Source organism: Cebus imitator, unplaced genomic scaffold, assembly GCF_001604975.1.
Source record: "Cebus imitator isolate Cc_AM_T3 unplaced genomic scaffold, Cebus_imitator-1.0 Scaffold42, whole genome shotgun sequence".
Lineage (NCBI taxonomy): Eukaryota > Metazoa > Chordata > Mammalia > Primates > Cebidae > Cebus > Cebus imitator.
In genome coordinates, this window is record NW_016107357.1 from 16,291,050 (window position 1) to 16,314,841 (window position 23,792).

Sequence of the window (23,792 nt, forward strand, 5' to 3'; positions counted from 1 at the left end):
GGGAAATAACCACACTACAGAGCTCAAACTCTTCAGAAGGTTCAGTATCAAATGAATTTCCCTTCAGTGCCTCTTCTAATTGGGCTAGTTGGACAGAGACAATGGTATAAATATCATAAAAGGTTTTCAGCTCTGTCTCACATGAGACTTGTGTCTAAATCATTGGAATCCTAGTAATAACTTTAATATAAGTCAGCTAGGTGATTCTCAGCCCTTTTATCACAAAGACTTAGGTTGTCCACAAATATGCCAAAGAGTTATAAAACTTTCAAATCAGTCAGTTTTATTTAAATAATGCCGAAATGTCAGAAAAATTTTTAAATGACTATAAGGCAATTACTTAACACCAATAATAGTTTTAATGTAGTTTTACTAAAATGGACCAAAAAATGCCACACACGAAGATATTAATGATAGGTTATATTTGTATAAGTTTCTAATATGGTATATGCATTAATTTGAAAGGCCAGTTTACCTATCGGTAAGCAAGCTCTATAAAATTATTTTTAATTGTACCAGATTTGGCAATCACAAAGTCTGGAAAGCTCACTGACAGAATTAAAAGTAATTTTAATTTTCTTGTTTTTGCTTATCTATATTCTCTAATTTTTCTGCATATACTACAAAGGTTATAAATGTAAATATAATATTTTAAAATTAATAATCCCATTAATGCCACTGCCTCAATTATCATTTTATCTAAGTGCATATTTTACATAGTTGTAAATAAGTGAACACTATTTTAATTGTGTATATTTTACACGTAAGATATCATAATCATTTTCTCATATTCTAATATGATCTTTGTAAATATTTTCAATGGCTAATTATATTCTATCAAGGAAATACAAAGTAATTAAACTTGCCCTGCTCTTGGATATCTGTGCTGCATCTACATTTTTCTCAGTAGCATATTTAAAAATTTTCTTTTTCTTTGAGAACTTAAAATCGATGGCTCTGTCCTCTATAACCAGCTCAGTAAAAACATATACATACATAAACAAATGGTTAAAACAAATCTGATATGGAAGGAGAACATTTTTTGTTGACAAACTGAAATTAAATCCTAGGAGAGAATAAAGAGTAAATATGATCACACTACTGCCAAGGCCCTGGAGATATCAGTGTTAGAAGTTTAAATGCATACCCTTTATCACTCACTTGAAAGCATCCAATGAAAAAGATCTACACCCCCTCTTCCCCCCCCACACACATACAAACCTGGATTTAAGCAGGATAGGCAGAGTTTTTACATAAATCTGAAGCACGTCCTGAGGCAAGCACTGGTTATGATGGCTACATACATGAGTTTGGGCTGAAGAAATGCTTAGCTGTTGACAATGATGTGCTAATTCGACTCCTCTTTGGAGCACAGGATTAAATATGTAATTATATAGTTTCCACTGAACAACTATATTGCCTTTCTGGATTAAACTGCAAATGTGATTTGCAATCTGCATACTATGTAACCTGTCTTCTTCAAAAACAAAGTTCTGATAAGTCTTTAAAGCATCCCACTTCCATAACAGATCTTCAGATCCACTGCTGGGCAGGATCCCTTGAAATCTGTAAGAAGGACTGGATAAACTTGAGGAGGATTCAGCATCAAATAAGTTTCCCCGAAATGTCTCTTCTAATTGGGCTAGTTGGTCAGAGTCAACAGTGCAAATATTACAAGCTGCTTTTTTAATTTTTTGAGATACCTCTGCTCCTCCTAACTGATCCAAAATTAGTTTGTTAAGGATATTCAATATATGCTGCTGAAAACTTTTCAGTGCTGGCAACTTAAAAGCATGGAGCAAAGGAATGATTACAGATTTGGGATCCATACAACAGCATATTCCAACGCTATGAACACCCGATAGGATCTGGACACAAGTGCTGCTCAGGGAAGCCTGCTGTAGTAAGCGCAAGCACTGATGAGCACACACTGCAATGCAACAACACCGCTCAGGATAATAAACATCTCCATCTGCAGTCTCTTCAAATGGGTTTTTGGAAACCTGATTTTTAAAAGCTGAAACCAGAAGACCTGAGAGATCTCGGTGATGATGCACAAAATGAGAATATTCACATCGTCTGTGCCTTTTTCTTGTACACATTGAATGATGAAGTTGCTCTGATTTCACTTTTTTGACAGTGCTCATTATTTTCATCACACTATTTATTAGGGCTTTCAAATGCTCTGAGGCCTCCGGAGGAACTCCATCTCTTAAAACCAGCCATTCCATTTGAAGAACTGCTGTTTCGAATAAATTAAATCCATGATGCTGAATGAATTCTTGAACCAACTCCATGGCTTGACTGAAGTAGAAAGGATTTGAAGCTGCACTTTGAAGACAACAAATCAGAATCTGAAGAACTCCTTCCAGAAGCTCAGGTAAAAGAAGGGCTCTATGACGATACTTTGAAAACACAAAATCTTCCTGAACCTCTTGCAGTGTTTTCTTTTGTCTTGGTGCAAAAGGGTCAGGCTGCTTTTCTAGGCATGTTCTAATTTTTAACGCTGCCCTAAGTAATTCAGTTAAATTTTTCCTAAGATTTTCTGGCATCATCTCTGCAGTACTAACATCTACTGACATAAGATGCAACACTGTTCGAAACAGCATCCGTTGAATCAAAGCCACTGGCTCTTCAGTCCAACCTGCAGAAACCACTCGACTCTCCAAGCTGTCGCTCAGACTACAGCAGTCCCCAAAGCCTGCTAGGAATTCAGTTAGTGTGGGCACTACACTGGCTGCTAGAGGAGAATTATGATTCAAGGTAATGTCAAACTTACAAACTTTTTCTAATAAAGATAACAAAACATGACATAAATCAAATGGAGAATTGTTCATGTTACTGATAACAGACAAGGCAGCTGACTCACTTAAAATGTCAGTGTTTGACTCCTGTCTTGGAATACTCTCTCTGGAATTTTCCGAAGCCATAGTATCTGGAGGAGTATGTTCTTCTTTGGCCACTAAGTGGTCAAGCTTAGCTTTAGGGTGGTCTTCTTTAGGAAACGATGTTACAAAATGCTGCAGCAGATGGGGCCTTCTATGCTTATTCGTTGCTATGCCTTTTTCATCTGAATTGGCTTCTGAGTCTGAGGTGGTGAGCTGTGTCTTTCTTGCATCTCTAATAGAATAGCGATGGGTAATTTTACGTTGTCGTCTGCTTTTTCGAAAAACATTTACTTTTGCAGAAACCTGACTAGACAGGGCACTTCCTTCTAAATGTAATTTTTCCTGAGTGGATCTTTGTGAACTTGAGTTCTTTTCTTTGGTCAGGATTATATCGGCTGACAGCGGTAGATTAAAATCTAATGGAATGAAGAAAGAAGACTTAGAATACCTCAATATGTTTTAAAACTCAATTTTAAGGTAACAACCCTCTTATTTATCACCCGCTTAAGGAGTTTATCCTCAATGTATTTTGCTGCAGGGTTGATTTCCTTCATTTATGTTGTATCTCTGGGTTACTCCTTCTGACACTTATCCTTACTCCAAACACTAGCTGACATTAGTTCAACGGATACGAGGTGATTTTTAAAACAACAAAAGAGAGGCACACTTATCCTTACTCCAAACGCTAGCTGACCTTATTTCAAAGGATACAAACTAACTTTTTTTTTTTTTTTGAGAGGAGGTTTTGCTCTTGTTGCCCAGGGTGGAGCGCAATGGTGTAACCTTGGTTCACCACAACCTCTGTTCACCGCAACCTCCACCTCCTGGGTTCACGCGATTTTCCTGCCTCAGTCTCCCAAGTAGCTGGGATTACAGGCATGCACCACCATGCCTAGCTAATTCTGTATTTTTAGTAGAAATAAGGTTTCTCCATGTTGTTGGCAGGCTGGTCTTGAACTCCCAACCTCAGGTGATCTGCCTGCCTCCGCCTCCCAAAATGCTGGGATTACAGGTGTGAGCCAATGTGCCCGGCATACAAACTGACTTAAAACAACAAAAGAGAGGCTGGGTGAGATGGCTCACACCTGTAATCCCAGCACTTTGGGAGGCCGAGGCTGGTGGATCTCCTAAGGTCAGGAGTTTGAGACCAGCCTGGCCAACATGGTAAAACCCTATTTCTAGTAAAAATACAAAAATTAGCCGGACATGGTGGCTCACACCTGCAATTTCAGCTACTTGGGAGGCTGACGCAGAAGAATTGCTTGAACCTGGGAGCTGGAGGTCGCAGTAAGATGAGATCATGCCACTGCACTCCAGCCCAGGCGAGAAAGTAAGACTCGGTTTCAAAGCAACAACAACAAACAAGAGAGAACGGAGTTAAGAAAGTAAATCTGATTTAAAACTATACATTACATTCTAACTTCAATGTAAGAGATGCTTTAGATTATCTGGTATTTTAGTACTGCTGTTCATACCATTTTACAAATCTCCTTCCATAGTATCACTAATTAAGATATAAGGATATATTATATTCCCAAAAATAGTATTCATAGACCTGATATAACTTAAGAACTTTAAGCTTAATTTTCTAAAATTATTTCAAAATCACACACTATATGCCAAATGTTCTTCAAAACTGAGGTTAAAAGAGTTCTTTATTCAAATTATTTCTCATGTGTTTCAGCACTGAACTAGGCACCAGGTACAGACATCATTATTTCATCCCCATTTCCTAGATAGGGCCTCGCATGTGGTCAACACTCAATAACTACTTCTTAGAGGAAATGAATGAATTCTCCCTTTTAACTAAAAAGATATTTAAATCAGTCTTTCTCTTTGCAGTATGCAATAAGAGCTATATAAAAAATAGTTGCAATTTAGAGTGAATAAATTAAAATCTGTAAATAAAAAATCTTTGCTTTCACTAACACAGGGAAAGCAAAACAGATGGGAAGAGGAAAAATTAAAAGGAGTCTGATAAATTCCACCCAAGCAAAAGATGCAGGCAATGAAGACAACTTCTCCCAAAGAGCATTAATCAGATTTGTTAAGTAATAAACAATTTGTGAATTCTGCAAACTCAGAAAAAAATAAAAGCAGAGAGTTAGTGAATCAATAAATAAGCAAGAAAACAATATTACAAGACCTTAGATATCTCCTTAAAAAAAACTCCATGAAATTCACTAAAAATACAGGAATTACAATACAATAGTTTTGTTTTGTTTTTTAACCTGAGAGATCTTCAAACATCTCACAAGTCACACTTCACAAGAAAGGGTCAAGAGGAAAACTATTAATCTCTCCAATGAAACATTTAAAGTTTTGTGTTCTTTATAGACATAAAATTTCTTCAAAATCATAAATTAAAAATATCTATTGACCTTAGGTACAGTAATTCCATCCAAGCTTAAAACAAAATATTATACTAAATTTATCCTTTAGTCTGAGCACGGTGGCTCATGCTTGTAATCCCAGCACTTTGGGAGGCTGAGGTGGGCGGATTACTTGAGGTCAGGAGTTTGAGACCAGCCTGGCCAATATGGTGAAACCCTGTCTGTACTAAAAATGCAAAAATCAGTCTGGCGTGGTGGTGCACACCTGTAATTCCAGCTACTTGGGAGGCTGAGGCAGAAAAATCACTTGAACTCAGGATGCTGAGGCTGCAGTGAGCCGAGATCATTCCACTGCACTCCAATCTGGGTGACAGAGTGAAGACTGTCTCAAAAATGAAAACAAAAACAAAAACAAAAAACAAAAAAAACAAATCCTTTAAAGCCAACACTAGACAAACTATGCTAAAACAAATACTGCAAGTCACTTATAGAATACTGGTAATAGAAAGCAGTCTTTAAAATAAGCAAAGAAACTTTAATTTCTTTCCTCAGACTTTTCACTTCAAACTTTTCACTATCCGGTTTTCTGATGTAATGCTGCATACCTAGATTTACTCCTGATAAGTGTTCTCTTCTTCATACATTTTCTAATCATTAGTATACTCAAGTAATCCCCCAAGAAGCACCATGGTTTTTGTATTATTGGAAGAAATAAAAATATGTTTGCCTAAAGAATTTTTCATATTTAGCATATAATAAATCACAATAACATACACTGTTCTGAATCTGAATCAGAATAAACCATTCAGGCAGAAGTAACTTTTCTATGAAATTTTGATAACACAAGTGATATGAGAAAGGGAAAAAGCATACCTGTTGCCTTTTCTTCTTGAACAGGTATCTTCCATACCAGTGGAAGGAGAGACAGAAGAAGAGTCAGGAGTTCTTCTCTACATGTCAATGCCTGTGTCAGTAACAAAAGAATCCTTCATGTTCTAAGGCGTTAAGACACATCAATTCCTAATATCTTGTCTTAAACTGAGCCAAAAAATCATTTTTCTTGAAAGGCTGCATTTGAAAAGCTAAGAATCAAATTAACCTATCTTCGATCCAATCAAAGCTGTGATACTTTTACGTTTATAAGCCTTTCTAATGATAGAAGAATCTAAGAGTATTTGACAGTATTTAGCAAACTCTTGCTGATATTTCCAAAAATAGCTGTTGTTACCACCATGCACACTGCAAGAATTCCTCACCTATGAAGAAACAGATTTGCTAAGTGAAAATGAAAAGTTAAGCCCTATTAATTAGCAAACCAATATCACAAAGTTACTAGAAAAATGTGAAGCTTTCATGCAGTTAAATGTAAAACTCAGATACAACAATTTTAAAAAGAGAAATTGACCTGATTAATAAATAATACATAAGGAGAGAAAGATTTGTTAGTGAAAATCCAATAAATATTTATTGACTGCACACTATGTCCACAAAAATTACTGTCTTACCCTTTCTGGATGATATGGTCCAAGCCCTGGAGAAGGTCCCCTCATTTGGTCCATAAAATACATACACACAAACAGTTAAATAACAGCAGAAGGCATGTAGTATGAGTAAGTACCCAGGGGTGGTACAAGCATTCAGTTCAGCAGTTCAGAAAAAGAAGCAGTTATTATCAGAAGTATGGAAGTAGAATTGGAGCTAGAGAGCTAGACTTGGGACACCTGGGACATGGGTGGTAAAGGATTTAATGATAAATCAAGCTTGAGTTCTTGCCTTACACCATTCAGTGGGGAAGGGGGTCAGCATGACGCAATCAGATTTGTGGCACAGAATTAGGTGGAAGGGGAAGCAGTCAGTGTTAGAGGTAAGGAAACAGTAATCCAGATGAGAGATGATGACTTTCTGAAGTACTCCAACAGTAGAAGGGAAAGGAGACATATTTGAGAAACTGTAAGGTAGAAATAAAATAATTTGCAGTTGATTATTGCACACAAGGGAGGAAAAAAAAGATCTAAAAAGACTCACAAGTTTCTGGTTTCAGCAACTAGGTAGCAATAATGTATTTACTAGACAGGAAATTTAGGCCTGGTATTAGGTTGGGATAAAGATGATAGATTCACTTTTTAGACATATTGAGTTTGAGATGTCTATGGGCCATCCTAATGAAGACAGCTTTTTAGCAGACAGTAAATATATAGGTCTGGAACTTAAAAAATATGAATAACAAGATTTGGGAGTCATTGGAGTGAAAGTCAAGGACATATGTGAGTTTTCCCAGGGCAAGAATATAGAATGACAATAGGAGACCACCGAGAATGGGACTCTGGAGAATATTTAAAGACTTAAAGATGGGCAGTGTAAAAGAGAAGCCTGAAAAGGCTTCTACTGAAAAGTAGCCCCCAGAAAAAGAAGTACAACAGAAAAATCAAGGTAGAGAGCAGTTCAGGAAAGAAAGGAGTCAGCAGGGCCAAAGCTGTAGCCCTTTCACTGTGTGACATGATGGCCGAAAAAGCGTTTAGCAACAGGACTGCTCCTTAACTAACACAGTTTTAATGGAGTGATTTGGGTGCAAGTCCAATTACAATAGGCTGAAGAGCCAAAGGAAGTGAGAAAGCAGAGACAGGACGTTCAGAATATTCTTTCTGGCATCCTGGTTGTGAAAAGGCTCAGAATTCCTCAAAAAAGGGGTTTAGTAAAATCTAAACCCCTTTTTAGGCATAGGAACCCTTCATGGCAATGATTCCTGTTGACCTGCCCAGTTTCAGCTCCCTCTGCCACACACAAGTACTCCCCATACATCTAGCTGGTAAGGGTTTTCCCTGAACACTACTGGTCTCTGGTGCTCCCAACAGGTATTCCTTACATACACTTTCTGCAATTCTCCATCCTCCCATCTGCCAAACTGCAACTCATTCTCTAGATTTTTAGTTCCTCTGTGGGGAGACTTCTCTAATACCCTACCTGCTTCCCTTAGTAAACTTAGCTTTCATGTTCCCAATTTGCTTCCATTCCAGCAAACACCCTGCTGAACTGTTAATTGTCTGAATGCCCATTTTCCTCTTTTATTAATTAAACAAATATTTGTTAATCCCCCTACTAAACGGGCCAGGCACTGTGTCAGGTGCTTCAAATGCTGTGTTTTGAACACAATATCCGTATCTTCATGAAGCCAACTTTCTAGCAGAGGAGACAGAAAATAATGGGTAAAAATAAGAAAATTTCAGATATAATGCTGAGCTATAAAGGAAGTTATCTAGGAAAGAGACTACAGAGTGATGAAAAGAGTAACACTTTAGACAGGCTATTTAGGATAGGCTATTTAAGCAGACAGTTAATTGATGAAAAGAAGGCATCCATGCAAAGATTTGGAAGAAAAGGGCTCCTAGCAAGTATATGAAGTACTGGGAATGGGTCTGGCTTTTTCATAGAAAGCAAGAAAGCCCAAAAGCTCCTAGATCTGATAAATAACTTTAGCAAAGTCTTAGTATACAAAATCAATGTACACAAATCAGTGGCTTTCTACACATCGACAACACCCAAGCTGAGGCCAAACCAAGCACACAATCTCAATCACAACAGTCACAAAAAGAATAAAATACCTAGGAATAAGCTAACTAGGAAGGTGAAAGATTTCTAAAATGAGAATTATAAAACATTGCTTAAAGAAATCAGAGATGACACAAACAAATGGAAAACATTCTACGTTCATGAATAGAAACAATATCGTTAAAATGGCCATACTGCCCAAAGCAATTTACAAATTCAACGCTATTCCAATCAAACTACCAATGACATTCTTCAAATAATTAGAAAGAGCTATTTTAAAATTCATATGGAATGAAAAAGGATCCCAAATAGCCAAAGCAATCTTAAAAAGTGCAAAGCTAGAGGCATCACATTACTTGACTTCAAACTACTTTACAAGGCTATAGTAACTAAAACAGTATGGTACTGGTACAAAACAGATACAGAAACCAATGGAACAGAATAGACAGCCCAGAAATAAAGCTGCACACTTACAACCTAGGAAAATAACCTAGGAAATACCATCCTGGACATAGGCCCTAGCAAAGGTTTCATGACAAAGAATGCCAAAAGCAATTGTAATGAAAATAAAAGTTGACAAATGGGACCTAATTAAACTAAAGAGTTTCTGCACAGCAAAGGAAACTATCAACAGAGTAAACAGACAATCTACAGAATGGGGGAAAATATTTGCAAACCATGTATCTGACAAAGGTCTTATATATAAAATCTATAACGAACTTCAACAACTTCATAAGTAAAAGACAAACGACCCCATTAAAAAGTGGTGAAAGGACACAAACAGACACTTTTCAAAAGAAGACAAACACATGCCAAGAAGCATAGGAAAAAATGCTCAACATCACTAACCATTAGAAAAATGCAAATAAAAACCACAATGAGATATCATCTCACGCCAGTCAGAATGGCTACTAAAAATAAAAAAAATTAACATGCTGGTAAGGTTGTGGAGAAAAGGGAACACTTATATAATGCTGGTGGGAACATAAGTTAGTTCAGCCATTGTGGAAAGCAATTTGGTAATTTCTCAAAGAACTTAAAACAGAACTACCATTCAACCCAGCAATCTCATTATCAGGCATATACCCAAAGGAATATAAATCATTCTACCATAAAGACAAATGCATGTTTATGTTCATCAAAGCAGTATTCATGATAGCAAATCAACCTAAATACCCATCAACGGTAGACTGGATAAAGAAAATGTGCACATATACATCATAGAATACTGTGAAGCCACGAAAAAGAACGAGATTCATGTCCTTTATAGCAATACAGATGGAGGCTGAGGTCATTATCCTAGGTGAACTAACACAGAAACAGAAAACCAAATACTGCATGTTCTCATGTTATAAGTGGGAGCTAAACCTTGGGTATACATGGACACAAAGAAGGGAGCAGACACTGGGGCCTCTGTCAGGATTGAGGGTGTGAGAAGGGTGAGGACCAAAAAACTAATTGGATACCATGCTTATTACCTGGGTGATGAAACAGTCTGTACACAAACCCCATGACATGAAATCTGCCTATATAACAAACCTGCACATGCACCCCTGAACCTAAAAGTTAAAAAAACATATTTGTTACCACAAAAATGATCTATTCATTAAGACTTTGAAGGAATTCACTGGCAATAGGATTTGTCCCTTAAGCCCTTGAAGGAGAAAATATGTTGTTTTACAATATTTTCTGTGAGGCTTTTTTGAGATTTATACATGTCAGTTTTGCGATGTACATTTTTCCAGAAATTTGTCATTTTATGGTTATTTTTAATTTGTAACTTCATGATTATAATTAATTTTAATCATTTTGTGATTGTTTTCATGACTGTTTAAACTTTCAAATTATATATTACATCCTCTTTTAAAAAAAGAAAGAAAGAAGGAAAGTGTGGCTAAAACACATAGAGCAAGGGGGAGAGGGCTAGGAAACAATGCTGGAGGGTGTAGGTCTGATGGGTAGGCAGTGTCAGATCTAATGGGCCTTTGTGGATCACACAAAAATAGATATATCTCTAAACATGATGGGAAACTTTCCCAAACATACTTCTCAGTCGTCTCTCAGAGCATGGACTCCCTCGGGCCCTAGCCCTCAGCAATCACCCCCTTTTCTGCCACCTAATGCCTAACATGGAGTTGAGTATTCAATAATCATTCACTACATGAATTACTTTAAATTTTGGATGCAAAATAAAACATATAAAAGAGCCCCATTTCCAGGTGCTTTACTTCCGAATAATAAGACTTTTAAAGATGTATAAATAACATTTCTGTGTATAGTTCATACCCAGTATAGCTCAACATTTTTAAAGATGCCAATAAAAATATACATTTTTAAAAAAAGATAAACCAATTTTTGGCAAATCTTTTCTGTAGAGTTCTCCTAATCTGAGTCTTTATATTTAGCAGGTGAACTAATAGCTCCATTCTAATGGAGCTTGCAGAAACCTCAAGGAAAGTGCTGCAGACATGATGTACTGATAACTTAGCCCTTGCTCCACAAGAGTATACTGGCAAATCATCACTGCTGCATGAATAGACATTCCGGACTCCTGGCAGAGCTCTGCATGATACAAGGTCCTTCCCACTTAGCTGAGGGCTTCTCAACTACCTTCAAGGCTCAGATCCGGCAATACCTCTTCTGCGGAGCTTCTCCACCCACACCAACCCAAGACTGCTGTTTTCCCTCTCTCAAGAGAGAGGAAGAACATGCCTGTTGCCTCCATTTCACCAAGTGAGTTAGTTCTTGTAAACCATGGGTCTTGAAAGAATGAGACTGAGGCAAGTGCAGATTTTTGTTTTTTGGACCCTCTGCTGGAATTGTAGTCCTGAAGGGAGCATCCCGTACTACCCTGCTGCCCAATATAGCACTGGGGGAAAGAAGTCTTTGCTTCACATTTGATTATCATAATTTTAAACATATTTCATTATTGGGAAAGTTCTCTTCAATTCTCTGGATGTATTACTTTTTTATTAGTATCTGGGTATCATTTATTACCAGATTTATCCTTTCTGGTCCCCCAAAAAAACACATTTGTAATTCTGTCCTTTTAGAAGTGATAAAATCCCTTACCCTTAATTTGTGGGTACCCTGGCAAATGAGAACTTGCAGCCCTCTATTTCAAACCAAGATTTTATCTCCGAAGGTCCTATGTACATGCAATAGTCACAGAATTCAGGGAAATGAGGTGTTCCCTGACGCCATCCAAGTGGCAAGTTCCCAGTGTGCCATATTAGACAATACATGCCATGAACTGATCCATTCCCTGGCTATTTCTAGACCACCCAATCAAGAGAAATCAGCCAATAACATACCATTCATATTTAATACTTATACTTTTATGTCTTCCTTTCTACAGGGAAAATAACTGTTATACCTTTTTAAAACTCCCCATAGAAACAACAAACAGTAAAATAACTTTCATTGAGGTAATTTTTCCATTCAAGAAATGTATTTCAAGTACCAACAAGGTGCCAGGCAGTGGCCCTTTTCATAACCATTGTTTAGACTGGGTTTTAAACTAATTGCCTATCCTAGCCATTCAGAAGTAGAAGTGGCAGGATGGGAGAGAATGGGCAAGTGAGTCAAAAGGCTTATATCACAAACTGGACTGATGTCTAAGAAGCTGCAAAGGTAGATAGGCACCAGATTGCTAGGGTTCAAAGACTTCTGGATGACATAAGGAACGTGGACTCTATCCGGAGTGTGATAGAAAACTAACAGGTTTTTCTTTTCTTTTTCTTTTTCCTTTCTTTTTCTCCTACCTCTCCTTTCCTTCTCCCTTCCTTTCCTTTCCCTCCTTCCCTCCTTCCTCCTTTCCTTCCTTCCTTCCCTCCTCTCCCTCTCCTTCTCTCTTCTCCCCCTCTCTTTCTCTCTTTCTGACAGGGTTTCACTCTGTTACCCAGGCTGCAGTTCAGTGTCACAATCATGGCTCACTGCAACCTCCACCACCCAGGCCCAAGTGATCCTCCTGCCCCAGCCTCCCAAGTAGCTGGGACTACAGGCATGTGCCACCACACCTGGCTAATTTTTGTAGAGATGGGGTTATGCCACGTTGCCTAGGCTGGTCTTGAACTCCTGGGCTCAAGCAATCTGTCTGCCTTCACCTCCCAAAGTGGTAGGATTACAGGGGTGAGCCACCAAACCCAGCCTAATACCTAACAGGTATTTTTGTATTACATTAAATCTAATTAAATTTGATCTTCCATGCATAAGCAGGAATATATGTATATGGACTATTTAAGTCCTTTATTTCTATCAGAATTTTATATAATTATTTATAATACATGTATATATACACATACATGAAAGTTTCTACATTAGTACTACAAATAGGATCTTTTTCTTTCCTTTCCTTTTCTAGCTATGTAGCTACAGCTTAAAAAAATATCTGCCTTATACTCTATAACTGTTGAATAGTCTTCTGGATGAGTTTTTAGATTTTTCTGTACACATTACTTTAAAAATAATATTTTTATTTCTCCATCTTTCCCACATTTAGCTATCATTATTTTCATATTCCACTTTACCACTACATGTATTTAAAACATAGTATCAAATGGAAATAGCAATAAAGGATTATGCTTGTATTGGTCCGATATAGAACTTATTAAAAATATTATTGGTGGCTGGGCATGGTGGCTAATGCTTATAATTCCAGCACTTTGGGAGGCCAAGGCAGGTGGATTGCTTGAGATTGAAACCAGTCTGGGCAACACAGTGAAACCGCATCTGTACAAAAAATACAAAAATAAGTTGAGCATAGTGGTGCATACCTGTAGTACCAGCTACTTGGGAAGCAGAGGTTGCAGAGAGCTGAGATCACACCAATGCACTACTCCAGCCTGGGTAAGAGTCTTTTTTTTGAGACCCTGTCTTCTATTCTTCTTTTCACATTCTGTTGTACATGAAAAAAAATCCTCTATTCTATGCTTGTTTTTAGGCCTTTTGTCAAATGATTTTGTGTGTGTGTGTGTGTGTGTGTGTGTGTGTGTGTGTGCGCGCGCGCGTGCGTGTGCGTGAGATGGAGTCTCACTCTATTGCCCAGGGTGGAGTTCAGTGGAACATTCTCAGCTTGCTGCAACCTCTGCCTCCTGGGTTCAAGTGATTCTTTAGCCTCAGCCTCCCAAGTAGCTGGGACTACAGGCGCACGCCACCATTTTTGCAATTTGTCCAGCTCATTTTTGTATTTTTAGTAGAGACAGGGTTTCACCATATTGGCCAGGATGGTCTCGAACTCCTGACCTCGTGATCTACCTGCCTCAGCCTCCTAAAGTGCTGGGATTACAGGCGTTAGCCACTGTGCCCAGCCTGTCAAATGTTTTTCATGAGTCTGGATAATTATGTCATATGTACTTTTCCCAATGATAAACATTATGCTAACAGTTTTTCTTGAATTAGACCAGGAATTGCAACCTTTATATGTAAAGGGCCAGATAGTAAGTATTTTGGACTTAGTGAGCCATATATAGTTTCTGCTGCATACTCTTCCATTTAACAACCCTTTAAAAATAAAAAACTATTCTTAGCTTGTACACCGTACAAAAACAAGTCAATGGCAACAGGGTTGGCTTGCAGACCGTAGTCTGCTCAGCCAGCCCCCATTCTGCCCCACCTCCCCTGTAAGCAAAGAGTGGTTATTAAATGGCCACAATACTCTTTATTAAGACTCCAGAAAGACTTAAGTGGTACCTAGTAGGCCCTATCACCTAGACAAAAGTACTACTGTACTAGGAATCTTCAGGGGATTGTTCTACACAAAGCAGAGAGGGCTGTCCCCAAGACTATTATAGATGTGGCTTTTGAGGCATAGAGTGAACCCCATTAAGAGTCACAAGAAACTCACAACATTTTAAAGAAAGTTGTATTATGAAAAATACTAATAGCTTGGCCCAAAAGGGATAGGATACAGTCCAAAATGAAAAGAGGCCTGTAGGCCCCCATTCTTCAACAGGCAGGAAGCAGGGAGAAAGCTGTATATTATGGGCTATCTCTTATAGAAAGGAGAAGACACCTCATGGGGTGGAACCAAGAGTCCTGGAGAAACATGAATTGGGGAACCATTACCACCAAAGAAAAACATATTCACAGCCCCTAGAACAGGGGCCATGACATGTGGTGACTGGATTCTAGGACTGCCACGGCCAAGAGAACCCTATGTTCCTCTCCTGTCCCTCTTCTTATTGCAATAAACTTGTTCCTATCTCATTGTATTTAGGGTATATGGGGAGCAGATAATCTGTCTAATTCACAAGTTTCTCAATCAAGAAGAGCTTCAACAAAATTACTACATGTGAAAGCCTCGTGTGTATCCAGAACTGACACATACCATGAAATCATCAACTTCAAGCTTGATGCCATGATGGAATAATACTTTAAGAGGCCTAGAGGCGAGTGAGTGTAGGAGAAATCGTAATAATTTTGGCCAGAGAAGTGACTATGGTAGGTTAAACACAGCCACAAATTAATTGCAGTTCCTCCTATCAAGTGATAGAGTCTATTTCCCCATCCCTTAAATCTGAGCTGGCCTTGCGGCTAGCTTTGACCAATAGAATGTGATCAGCATGTTGTTATGTGACTTCTTGCAGCTTCTGCATTCAGCTGAATGTCCTTATGTTACTGATGAGGATACTGTGCTCTGGAGCAATTAAGTGACGAACTAAAGACACTCATCTAGTTGATATGGATGCTGAGATTAAAAGCAAAGATAATAATTGCTGGGAAGGCATGGTGGCTCACGTCTGTAATCCTAGCACTTTGGGAGGCTGAGGTGGGTGGATCACCAGAGGTCAAGAGTTCGAGACCAGCCTGGCCAACATGGTGAAACCCCATCTCTACTAAAAATACAAAAATTAGCCAGGCGTAGTGGCGTGCAACTATAATACCAACTACTTGGGAGAGTGAGGCAGGGGAATCTCTTGAACACGGGAGGCAGAGGTTGCGGTGAGCTGAGATCGTGCTGTTACACTCCAGACTGGGTGATAGACTAGGACTCTTGTCTCAAAAAAAAAAAAAGAAGAAAAAGAAAAAGAAACAAAAAACTAAAATATAATTGTTGCTTTTTACACTGAGCAAAGTTTCTTTTAAAAAACTTGCATAAACTTCAACTTTGTCATCTTTAACCATTAAAAAGAATGTTTTCGATATTTTAACAGAGTATTTTTCCCTAAGAGTAAATAGATTAAAATTTCTGTGTATAACAAATTATGAACAAAATGGAGTTTATCCCAGGAATGCAAACATTTAAAAACTATCAAGATAACTCACCTACATTACAGAACAAAAAGAAAAATCATATGATAGTCTCAACAGATGCAGAAAAGGCACTTGACAAAATTCAACATCCATTCAGTATAAAAACTCTCAATGAATTGGGAATGGAAGAAAATTCCCTCATTCTGATAAAAGCCGTCTAAGAAAAACTGAGAGTTCATATCACATTTAATGGTGAAATAACTCATGCTTTTCCTTAGGTCAGATACTAAACCAGGATGTCCACTTTCACTACTTCCATATGCCTTTGTACTAGATGCCAGTGCAAAAGTCAAGAAAGCAAAATAAAAGGCATACAAACTGGGAAAAAAGTAAAACTGTCATTACTCACAGACAACATACAAAATCCTAAGGAATCTACAGAAAAGTTTCAAAATCTAATAAATGAATTTAGCAGAGGCCACAGGATACAAGGTCAAAATACAAATAGCAATTGTATTTCTATGACCAACAAACAACAGGAAAATAAAAAATTTTAAATACCATTTATAATAGCATCAAAAAAGAATAAAATATTTAGAATACATTTAGCCAAACAATATGGAAGACTTCTATAATGAAAACCACTTAATAGTGCAGAGAAACTAAAGAAGACATAGAGTTTTATAACATGTTCATGGATTAGAAAACTCACATTGTTAAGTGTCAATTCTCTCTAAATTGATTTATAGATTTAATACCATCCCAACAGAAATCCTAGTATGTATTTTTTGTAGAAATAACAAATTGATTCTAAAATTTATACGGAATATTGAAGGATCTAGAATGGCCAAACTTTCTTTAAAAACAAGAACAAAATTAGAGAACTTATAACACCTAATTTCCAAACTTATTTTTATAAAAGCTACAGTAATCTAGACAGGGTACTGGTAAAAAAACTAAATGAAAGATCAGTGGAATACAATACAGTCTAGAAAGAGATCCATAAATATATGGTCAATTGATTTTCAACAAAGGTGCCAAGGTTATTCAATGGGGAAAGCACAGACTTTTAAGAAGAAATGTTGCTCGAACAACTGGATAACTATATTGGGCGGAGGTGGAAAGGAACTGTAACACCTACCTCACACCATACACAAATATTAATTCAAAATGGATCACAGACCTAAAAAGAAAAGCAGTAACTAGAAAGCTTTTAGGAAAAAAAAAGTAGGTGAGTATCTTTGCAACCTGGGGTTTATAAGACAAAGTTTCTTTAGGACACAAAAAAGTAGTATTTACAAAAGAAAAAAATCGGATTTTCTAAAGACACTGTTAAGAAATGAAAAGGCAAGCCAACAAAGACTTGTATCTGGAATACATAAAGAACTACTACAATTGGTTAATAAGCAAGTTATCTGACCTCAAAAATGGCACAAAACCTTAAACAGATCTTCACAAAGGAAGATATACAAATGACTATACAAATGAAGATATACAAATAGGCACATGAAAAAGTGCTCAACATCATTAATTGCCAGAGAAATGCAAATTAAACCTACAATGAGATATGACTTCATATTCACTTAGAAGGACTAACACTAAAAATACTGGCAATATCAAATATTAGAAAGGATACAGAACTGGAATTCTCATACACTGCAGGTAAGAATGAAAAATGATACAACTACTTTGCAGAAGAGTTTGGCAGTTTCTTACAAAATTAAACAAACACTACCCTTTGCCCACAAATTGTATGCCTGGATATTTACCCAGGAGAAATGAAAACATACCCAAATACTTTTATAGGAATGTTCAAAGCAACTTTATTCATAATAGCCAAATGCATACAACTCAAGTGATTAAACAGCAAGTGAATGATTAAACAAATTACAGTATACCCTTACAATGAAATACTAATCAGAAATAAAAAAGTAGTGAACTGCTGAATCATGCAACAACATGGATGAATTTCGGAGACATGAGAGTACATACTACATGATTCCAAAACTACACTTAGATGCTAAAAAATCACAACAGTGGTGTTTTGCAGTAAGTGAAGGGAAAATTTCTAAGGTGGTGGAAATATTCTAAACAATGATCTGGGTGGTAATGATACAGGTGTATATATTTGGATTTTGCTTTGTTTTGTTTTTTAAGACAGGGTTTCACTCTGTCACCCAGACTGGAGTGCAGTGGCACAATAATAGCTAACTGCAGCCTCAATCCCCACAGGCTCAAGCGATCCTCTTACCTCAGCCTCCCAAGTAGCTGAGACTATAGGCACACACTACCACACCTAGCTAATTTTTGTATTTTTTGTAGAGATGGGATTTTGCCATATTGTCCAGCCTGGTCTCAAACTCCTGGCCTCAAGTGATACACCTACTTCGGTCTCCCAAAGGATTGGGACTACTGATGTGAGGTGTATTTGTCAATATTCGTCTAACTATATACATAATATCTGTGCACTTACTGTATGTAAATTATACCTCAATAAAAAGTCTATTTAGTTCTTTATATTAAATGTCTATTAATAGGCTGGGCACAGTGGCTCACACCCGTAATCCTAGCACTTTGCAAGGCTGAGGTACGCGGATCACTTGGGGCCAGGACTTTGAGATTACCATGGCCAACATGGCAAAACCCTTTCTCTACTAAAAGTATTAAAAGAAATTAGCCCTGGTGTGGTAGCGCATGCCTCTAATCCCAGCTACTTAGGTGGCTGAGACATGACAATCTCTCGAACCCTGGAGGCTGAGGTTACAGTGAGCCAAGATCGTGCCACTGCACTCCAGCCTGGGTGAAAGAGTGAGACTTTGTCTCAAAATAAATAAATATTAATAAAGCAAAAGGACTACAGTGGATGGGCAAAGGCTTAAATCACCCCAGAGTACTCAAGAAGTGCTCCTATTCATGAGAAGCAGAGACTAAAAAACAAAACTAAATTTCCTCCTAAAACATACAACTGTGTGTCTCGTGTTATGATTTCATCTTAAATGATAAAATCTCATTCAATTAATTCCCCTTAAAAACTCACACATTCATTCCCCATTTCCTAATTGAAAGAATTAAACCTCGATAAAGTCCTATGTTTTAAATGGCTATTTATTTTCAGTCCACAGGCACTTCTACTGTTCCTACTACTATTGCTACAGATATTCCAAAAAGTGACTAGATGGAAGGAAGGGATTAAAAAATATTACCAGAGGAAAAATATTATTTAATTTATGACCTAAATAATTTTAGTCATTGAATACCTTAAAATATATTTTGTGACTTAAAGAGAAAGTATTCTCTTCACCACATAGACAAATAAAACACTGTATTTGTAATCCAACAGACTTGTAGCCAGAATACATAAAGAACTGCTACAACTGATGAGAAACCACCTGACCTTAAAAATGGTGCAAAACTTTTAAACAGGGATTCACAAAAAAAGATATACAAATGGCCAATAAGCACATGAAAAAATGTTCAACATCATTAGTTGTTAGAGGAATGTGAATTAAAACTACAATGAGATACTACTTCATATTCTCTTAGAATAACTAACAGTATAGACTGGCAAAATATTCCTATAAGAAAAATTATTCCTGCTGTTATGAAAAGAGTGATTTCAGTCATTTAATAATACATTAAAAGATATTTTATGACATAAATGAGAAAGCATAAAATTGAGAGAGAGAGAAAGTAGAGCAGTGGTTGCTTAGAGATAAGGGGATGGAAGGGATAGGGAAATGATAGCAAAAGGGTATGGAATTTCTTCTGGAGGTGATGAAAATATTCTAAAATCAACTGTGGTGATAGATGCACCTATCTGTGATTACACTAAAAGCCACTGAATCATATACATAAAATGGGTGAATTTTATGATATGTAAATTATATCTCAATAATGCTGTTATTATTATTTTGATTGGGATTAAACTGTAGTCCCAGCTACTTAGGTGGCTGAGACACGAGAATTGCTTGAACCTGGAAGCGGAGGATGTAGTAAGCTGAGATCACACCACTGCACTCCAGCCTGGGTGACTGAGTGAGACTCTGTCTCAGAAAAAACCATAAACCTACAAATGTCCTCAAAAATTCCATGACAAGTACATACCACAGAGAACAAATGCTTCCTAATTTGTATTTGCTAGGTTCCTTCACTTATAGTGAAAACAGAGGTCCTGTTTTAGTCTCCATATTTACTAAATACGTGTATTTATTAGCAAAATGCTTTCATAGCAAAGAAATGTTAGTGAATGATGGCCAATTTTACATCTAATGCTGATAACATTCAAAGTGTTAAAAATATCCATCATATTCGTGTTATAAACAATTTATTATTTTTTCAACTAACTATATTAATTAGTTCCCTGAAAGCAGATTGTAGAGTTTTTCATTCACAAAATAATTATTCCTTTTCTACTAAAATGAAATAAATAAATCAAATTTGGCCTTAAAATTAATTTATGTGAGTATCTAATGTTTCTGGATCTGTTTTCTCATCTGTAACAGAATATTAGATGAAAACATCTGTCTCAACTAGTTTTAAAACTCTGTTAATTCTATAGCAGGAAAACAGCAATATATGGTCATACCATACTTTAAGCAAAAAACAACAATGTTTGAAACACTAGATGTATACAAGCTAAAGGACTCAGTAATTATTAGTTCACATAAAAGGACTCTCTGCTTTCACTCCAGAATTAGCAACCTCCAAAAATTTTTCAAAAATATATTTGATATTTATTGAAAATGCAAATTCATCATGTTTCTGACATAAGATACAAGGATATAAGATTATATCTTATATCTCTACTAACAACCACAGTTATCTCACTGATATTAGGATAAAAAGCATAGTATATATGAAACCATTTAGTTCTTATGGCCATTCATAATTCTAAGATACGTCAGACATTTTGAAAGTATCCAAATAAACAACATTGTTATAAATAGGTCTGCTTTTTTTTGGTGGAATAATGTGAAAGATTGGATTTTATCTCAAGGAGACTTCAGAAACCATGTAATCCAAAACCATGTAGCTAGAGTTAACTATCACATACTAATGAAAATAAGTATTTGATACAAAAATGTTACCTGATCAATGATAGAATTTAGCTTGGTAAGTAACAGAAATCCTCGACCATGGACAAGGTACTGTCCAAGGGTTGCCATGTGCGTCTCCTCTTCTTCTTCCTCCCTGATCTCCACTCTCTGGACCACTGCATTGCAAAGCCGGTTGACATCGGTCAGAAATTCACGTGCCAATGAGTTACTGTCGGTGCTCATGACAGAGCTATAAAATAAATATTACAAAAAAAAAAAAAAAAGATTAGGAAAACTATACAAATTTACTTTTAAAACTATGTGTTTTTGTTGTTTGTTTCTAACTGAAGATTGGCTTAAAATTACTGGGAATTGGTACTTAACCCTGTAATATTTTCAGGCTTTGTTCTGACCTAGTCAGGTGCTTCTTAAACAATTCCTGCCATGGCAGAAATGAGTAACAGGTTTGAAATACCTGAGCATAGCTGAGAATGAGTAAGTGACAGCACCTGGACAGAAGACATTTTCTCTTTTTAAGAGAGACTTTCTTTTTTAAATAGAATAAAAATAAACCCATTACTTATAAAATGTTCTTGCTTTATGTGTTTTATAATGGATAAATGGGTACTTTAAAAATAAAAACCATTTTTCAGTTGATAGAGCCCACAATTACTGACCCATCCTCCCCAAACACCAAAGTTCAGTTAACAAAAAGGATTTCCAATCAGGTGAATAAAAACTGAATAATTCTAACAGCTAAAGTTATGCCACTTCACATCTTATGCCATATTTGAATCAAATAAAGGGTAACGTGACATTTTAAGATTAAGGAAAATAAGGTACAGCAAACAGAATGGGGGAACATAAATACAGAGAAAAATGTACAAATTTTCAGAAGGGAAAAACCATGAACAACAAAATCCCCAAAGAGTTTCAAAATAGTTTCATCTTTGGGGTAAAAGTAATTTTGAGGTATCCAGTAACCTATAAAAAATGTTTAACTTAGAGATGTTAAGTTAAATAAGACATGTATTGCCTCACCTTCCTTCACCCGCGTCAGGGGGAAGCACTCCCCATAATACCTGCTGAGAGGGCAGTGGGAATATGACTATGCCTCTTGCCAGGAAGCAGTTAGGCTCTGGGTCCCAATTCAGCTACAATCCATGCTCGTCACAAGATCTGACTTGCATAGTGTAGCTTGCAAGGGGGAACTGGACTAATCAGGTTTTCTTTCTCTCTCTTGGGAATTTAAACTAAAGGGATATAGTTGATGTGCTGAAAGATCACATAGAGATGGAGCTGTGGTAGTCATTATGAGGTAGCTGAGGGTCAGAAGAAGCCAACTAGGTAAAAATAAGCCAACGGGATACAAAGAGAAGTAGACAAACATGAAAGAGAAATGCCAGAGAAATTCCTAATACTACCTTAGTTCCTGTTCATTCTGGGACCTCATGGTTTTAATTCTCTGATTTCATTAGAATTCTAAGTATTACAGTAACTCTCTCTTAGTATAACAAACATCATTATGTTTAATATTTTTGAACATTAGAAAGAGGACAAAAAGTATAAAATACATCTCTCATTATTCTAAAATGCAGCAATAACTTCTATTATGTATTAATATCAGTTTCTTTATATGCTTTCATAAAGTAAAATTATTCAGTAAATCCAATAACCTAATTTATATTCAGTTCATATTTATCCAACTTTAATATGTTTCACTAAATCTGTTAATAATTTTAGGATAACTAATTATTTAGCACATCACTAAAAAGGAATTAAACTATGACACAATGTTTCTTATCACAAAAAAAATTCGGTACAATGTCACCTTCTGGGCCATCAGAAACATTCATGACATAGCATTTAAGAGTACGGCACTACTGTTTCCAAGATTTTCCTTCAGAGCTACTAATGTCATTCTTTAAGTTTATATGCTGATGCTTTCTTGATTTTACCAGATGTTATCAGCAGAAAGTTTCAGAAAACCAGGAAAACATTTAAAACTCAACAGGTATAGTACCAGCTATGCACAGAAGTCTCCTGAAGCACTGACAGTGTGAAAGTCTATGACCAAGTGCACTCATGCGCAGGCCAGGCCAACTACTTCACAAGTGCTTACAAGACACCCTCCATTGCAAAACACACTGCAACTTTAGAAATATTAAAAATGTGAAAACCTAAAAAATGATGGGACTAATTAAGTCTATCTTCTAGAAATTAAGATAATGGAAATCAATAAAAATTTTTAGATATGACAGTTAATGAAGAAATATTTTAATCTTTCTTTCTAAAAACACAAGATGCCATATAAGCAAAAAAGGATTATAATCTAAGCAGAAAAGCATGTTTTTTCCTGATTTAAAAATGTACATTACATATATGTTTATGTGAATAGGCTAGATTATATACATGATCTATTCTCTCACTCTTTAATAGCTACATGTAAATGTTACATATATTGCATTATAGTTTACTATGTAGCCAATCTCTTATTTTTGAATAGATTATTTCTAGCTTATTATCATAAACAAAGCTACAATGAGCACTCTTACACTACTTGCACATTTATCTTATTTCCTTAAAGTAGAAATTGCTGTTAATTTCATAGGGTAGGTTTCTTGTTAGGTTTGCTCCAAGGTGCTTTATATTTTTGCCATTATGATGAATGGGATTTTTTTTCCATTATATATTCTAGGATTCAAAACTGGTATATAACAGGCACATAGGAAGTGGATTTATTTTGATATCATAATCATACATCTAAGCTTCTATCTGAGCTTATTATTTTGAAT

General features: G+C 36.5%; 1 protein-coding gene across 8 annotated transcripts in view; it reads right to left on the minus strand.

The window, feature by feature from the left end:
* Nucleotides 1-23,792, minus strand: part of LYST (lysosomal trafficking regulator) — a 215,736-nt gene that overhangs the window by 145,571 nt on the left and 46,373 nt on the right. For all 8 annotated transcript variants that reach the window (XR_001824545.2, XM_017526586.2, XM_017526587.2 and 5 more), the window contains 3 exons: nucleotides 21,049-21,247; nucleotides 6,095-6,185; nucleotides 1,222-3,304 (listed from right to left, as the gene is read on the minus strand). Coding sequence is in view for 7 of the 8 variants with exons in the window: in XM_017526586.2 (XP_017382075.1) it covers nucleotides 1,222-3,304; nucleotides 6,095-6,185; nucleotides 21,049-21,240 (2,366 nt within the window). In the remaining variant the exon portion in view is untranslated. The remainder of the gene's footprint in view (nucleotides 1-1,221; nucleotides 3,305-6,094; nucleotides 6,186-21,048; nucleotides 21,248-23,792) is intronic.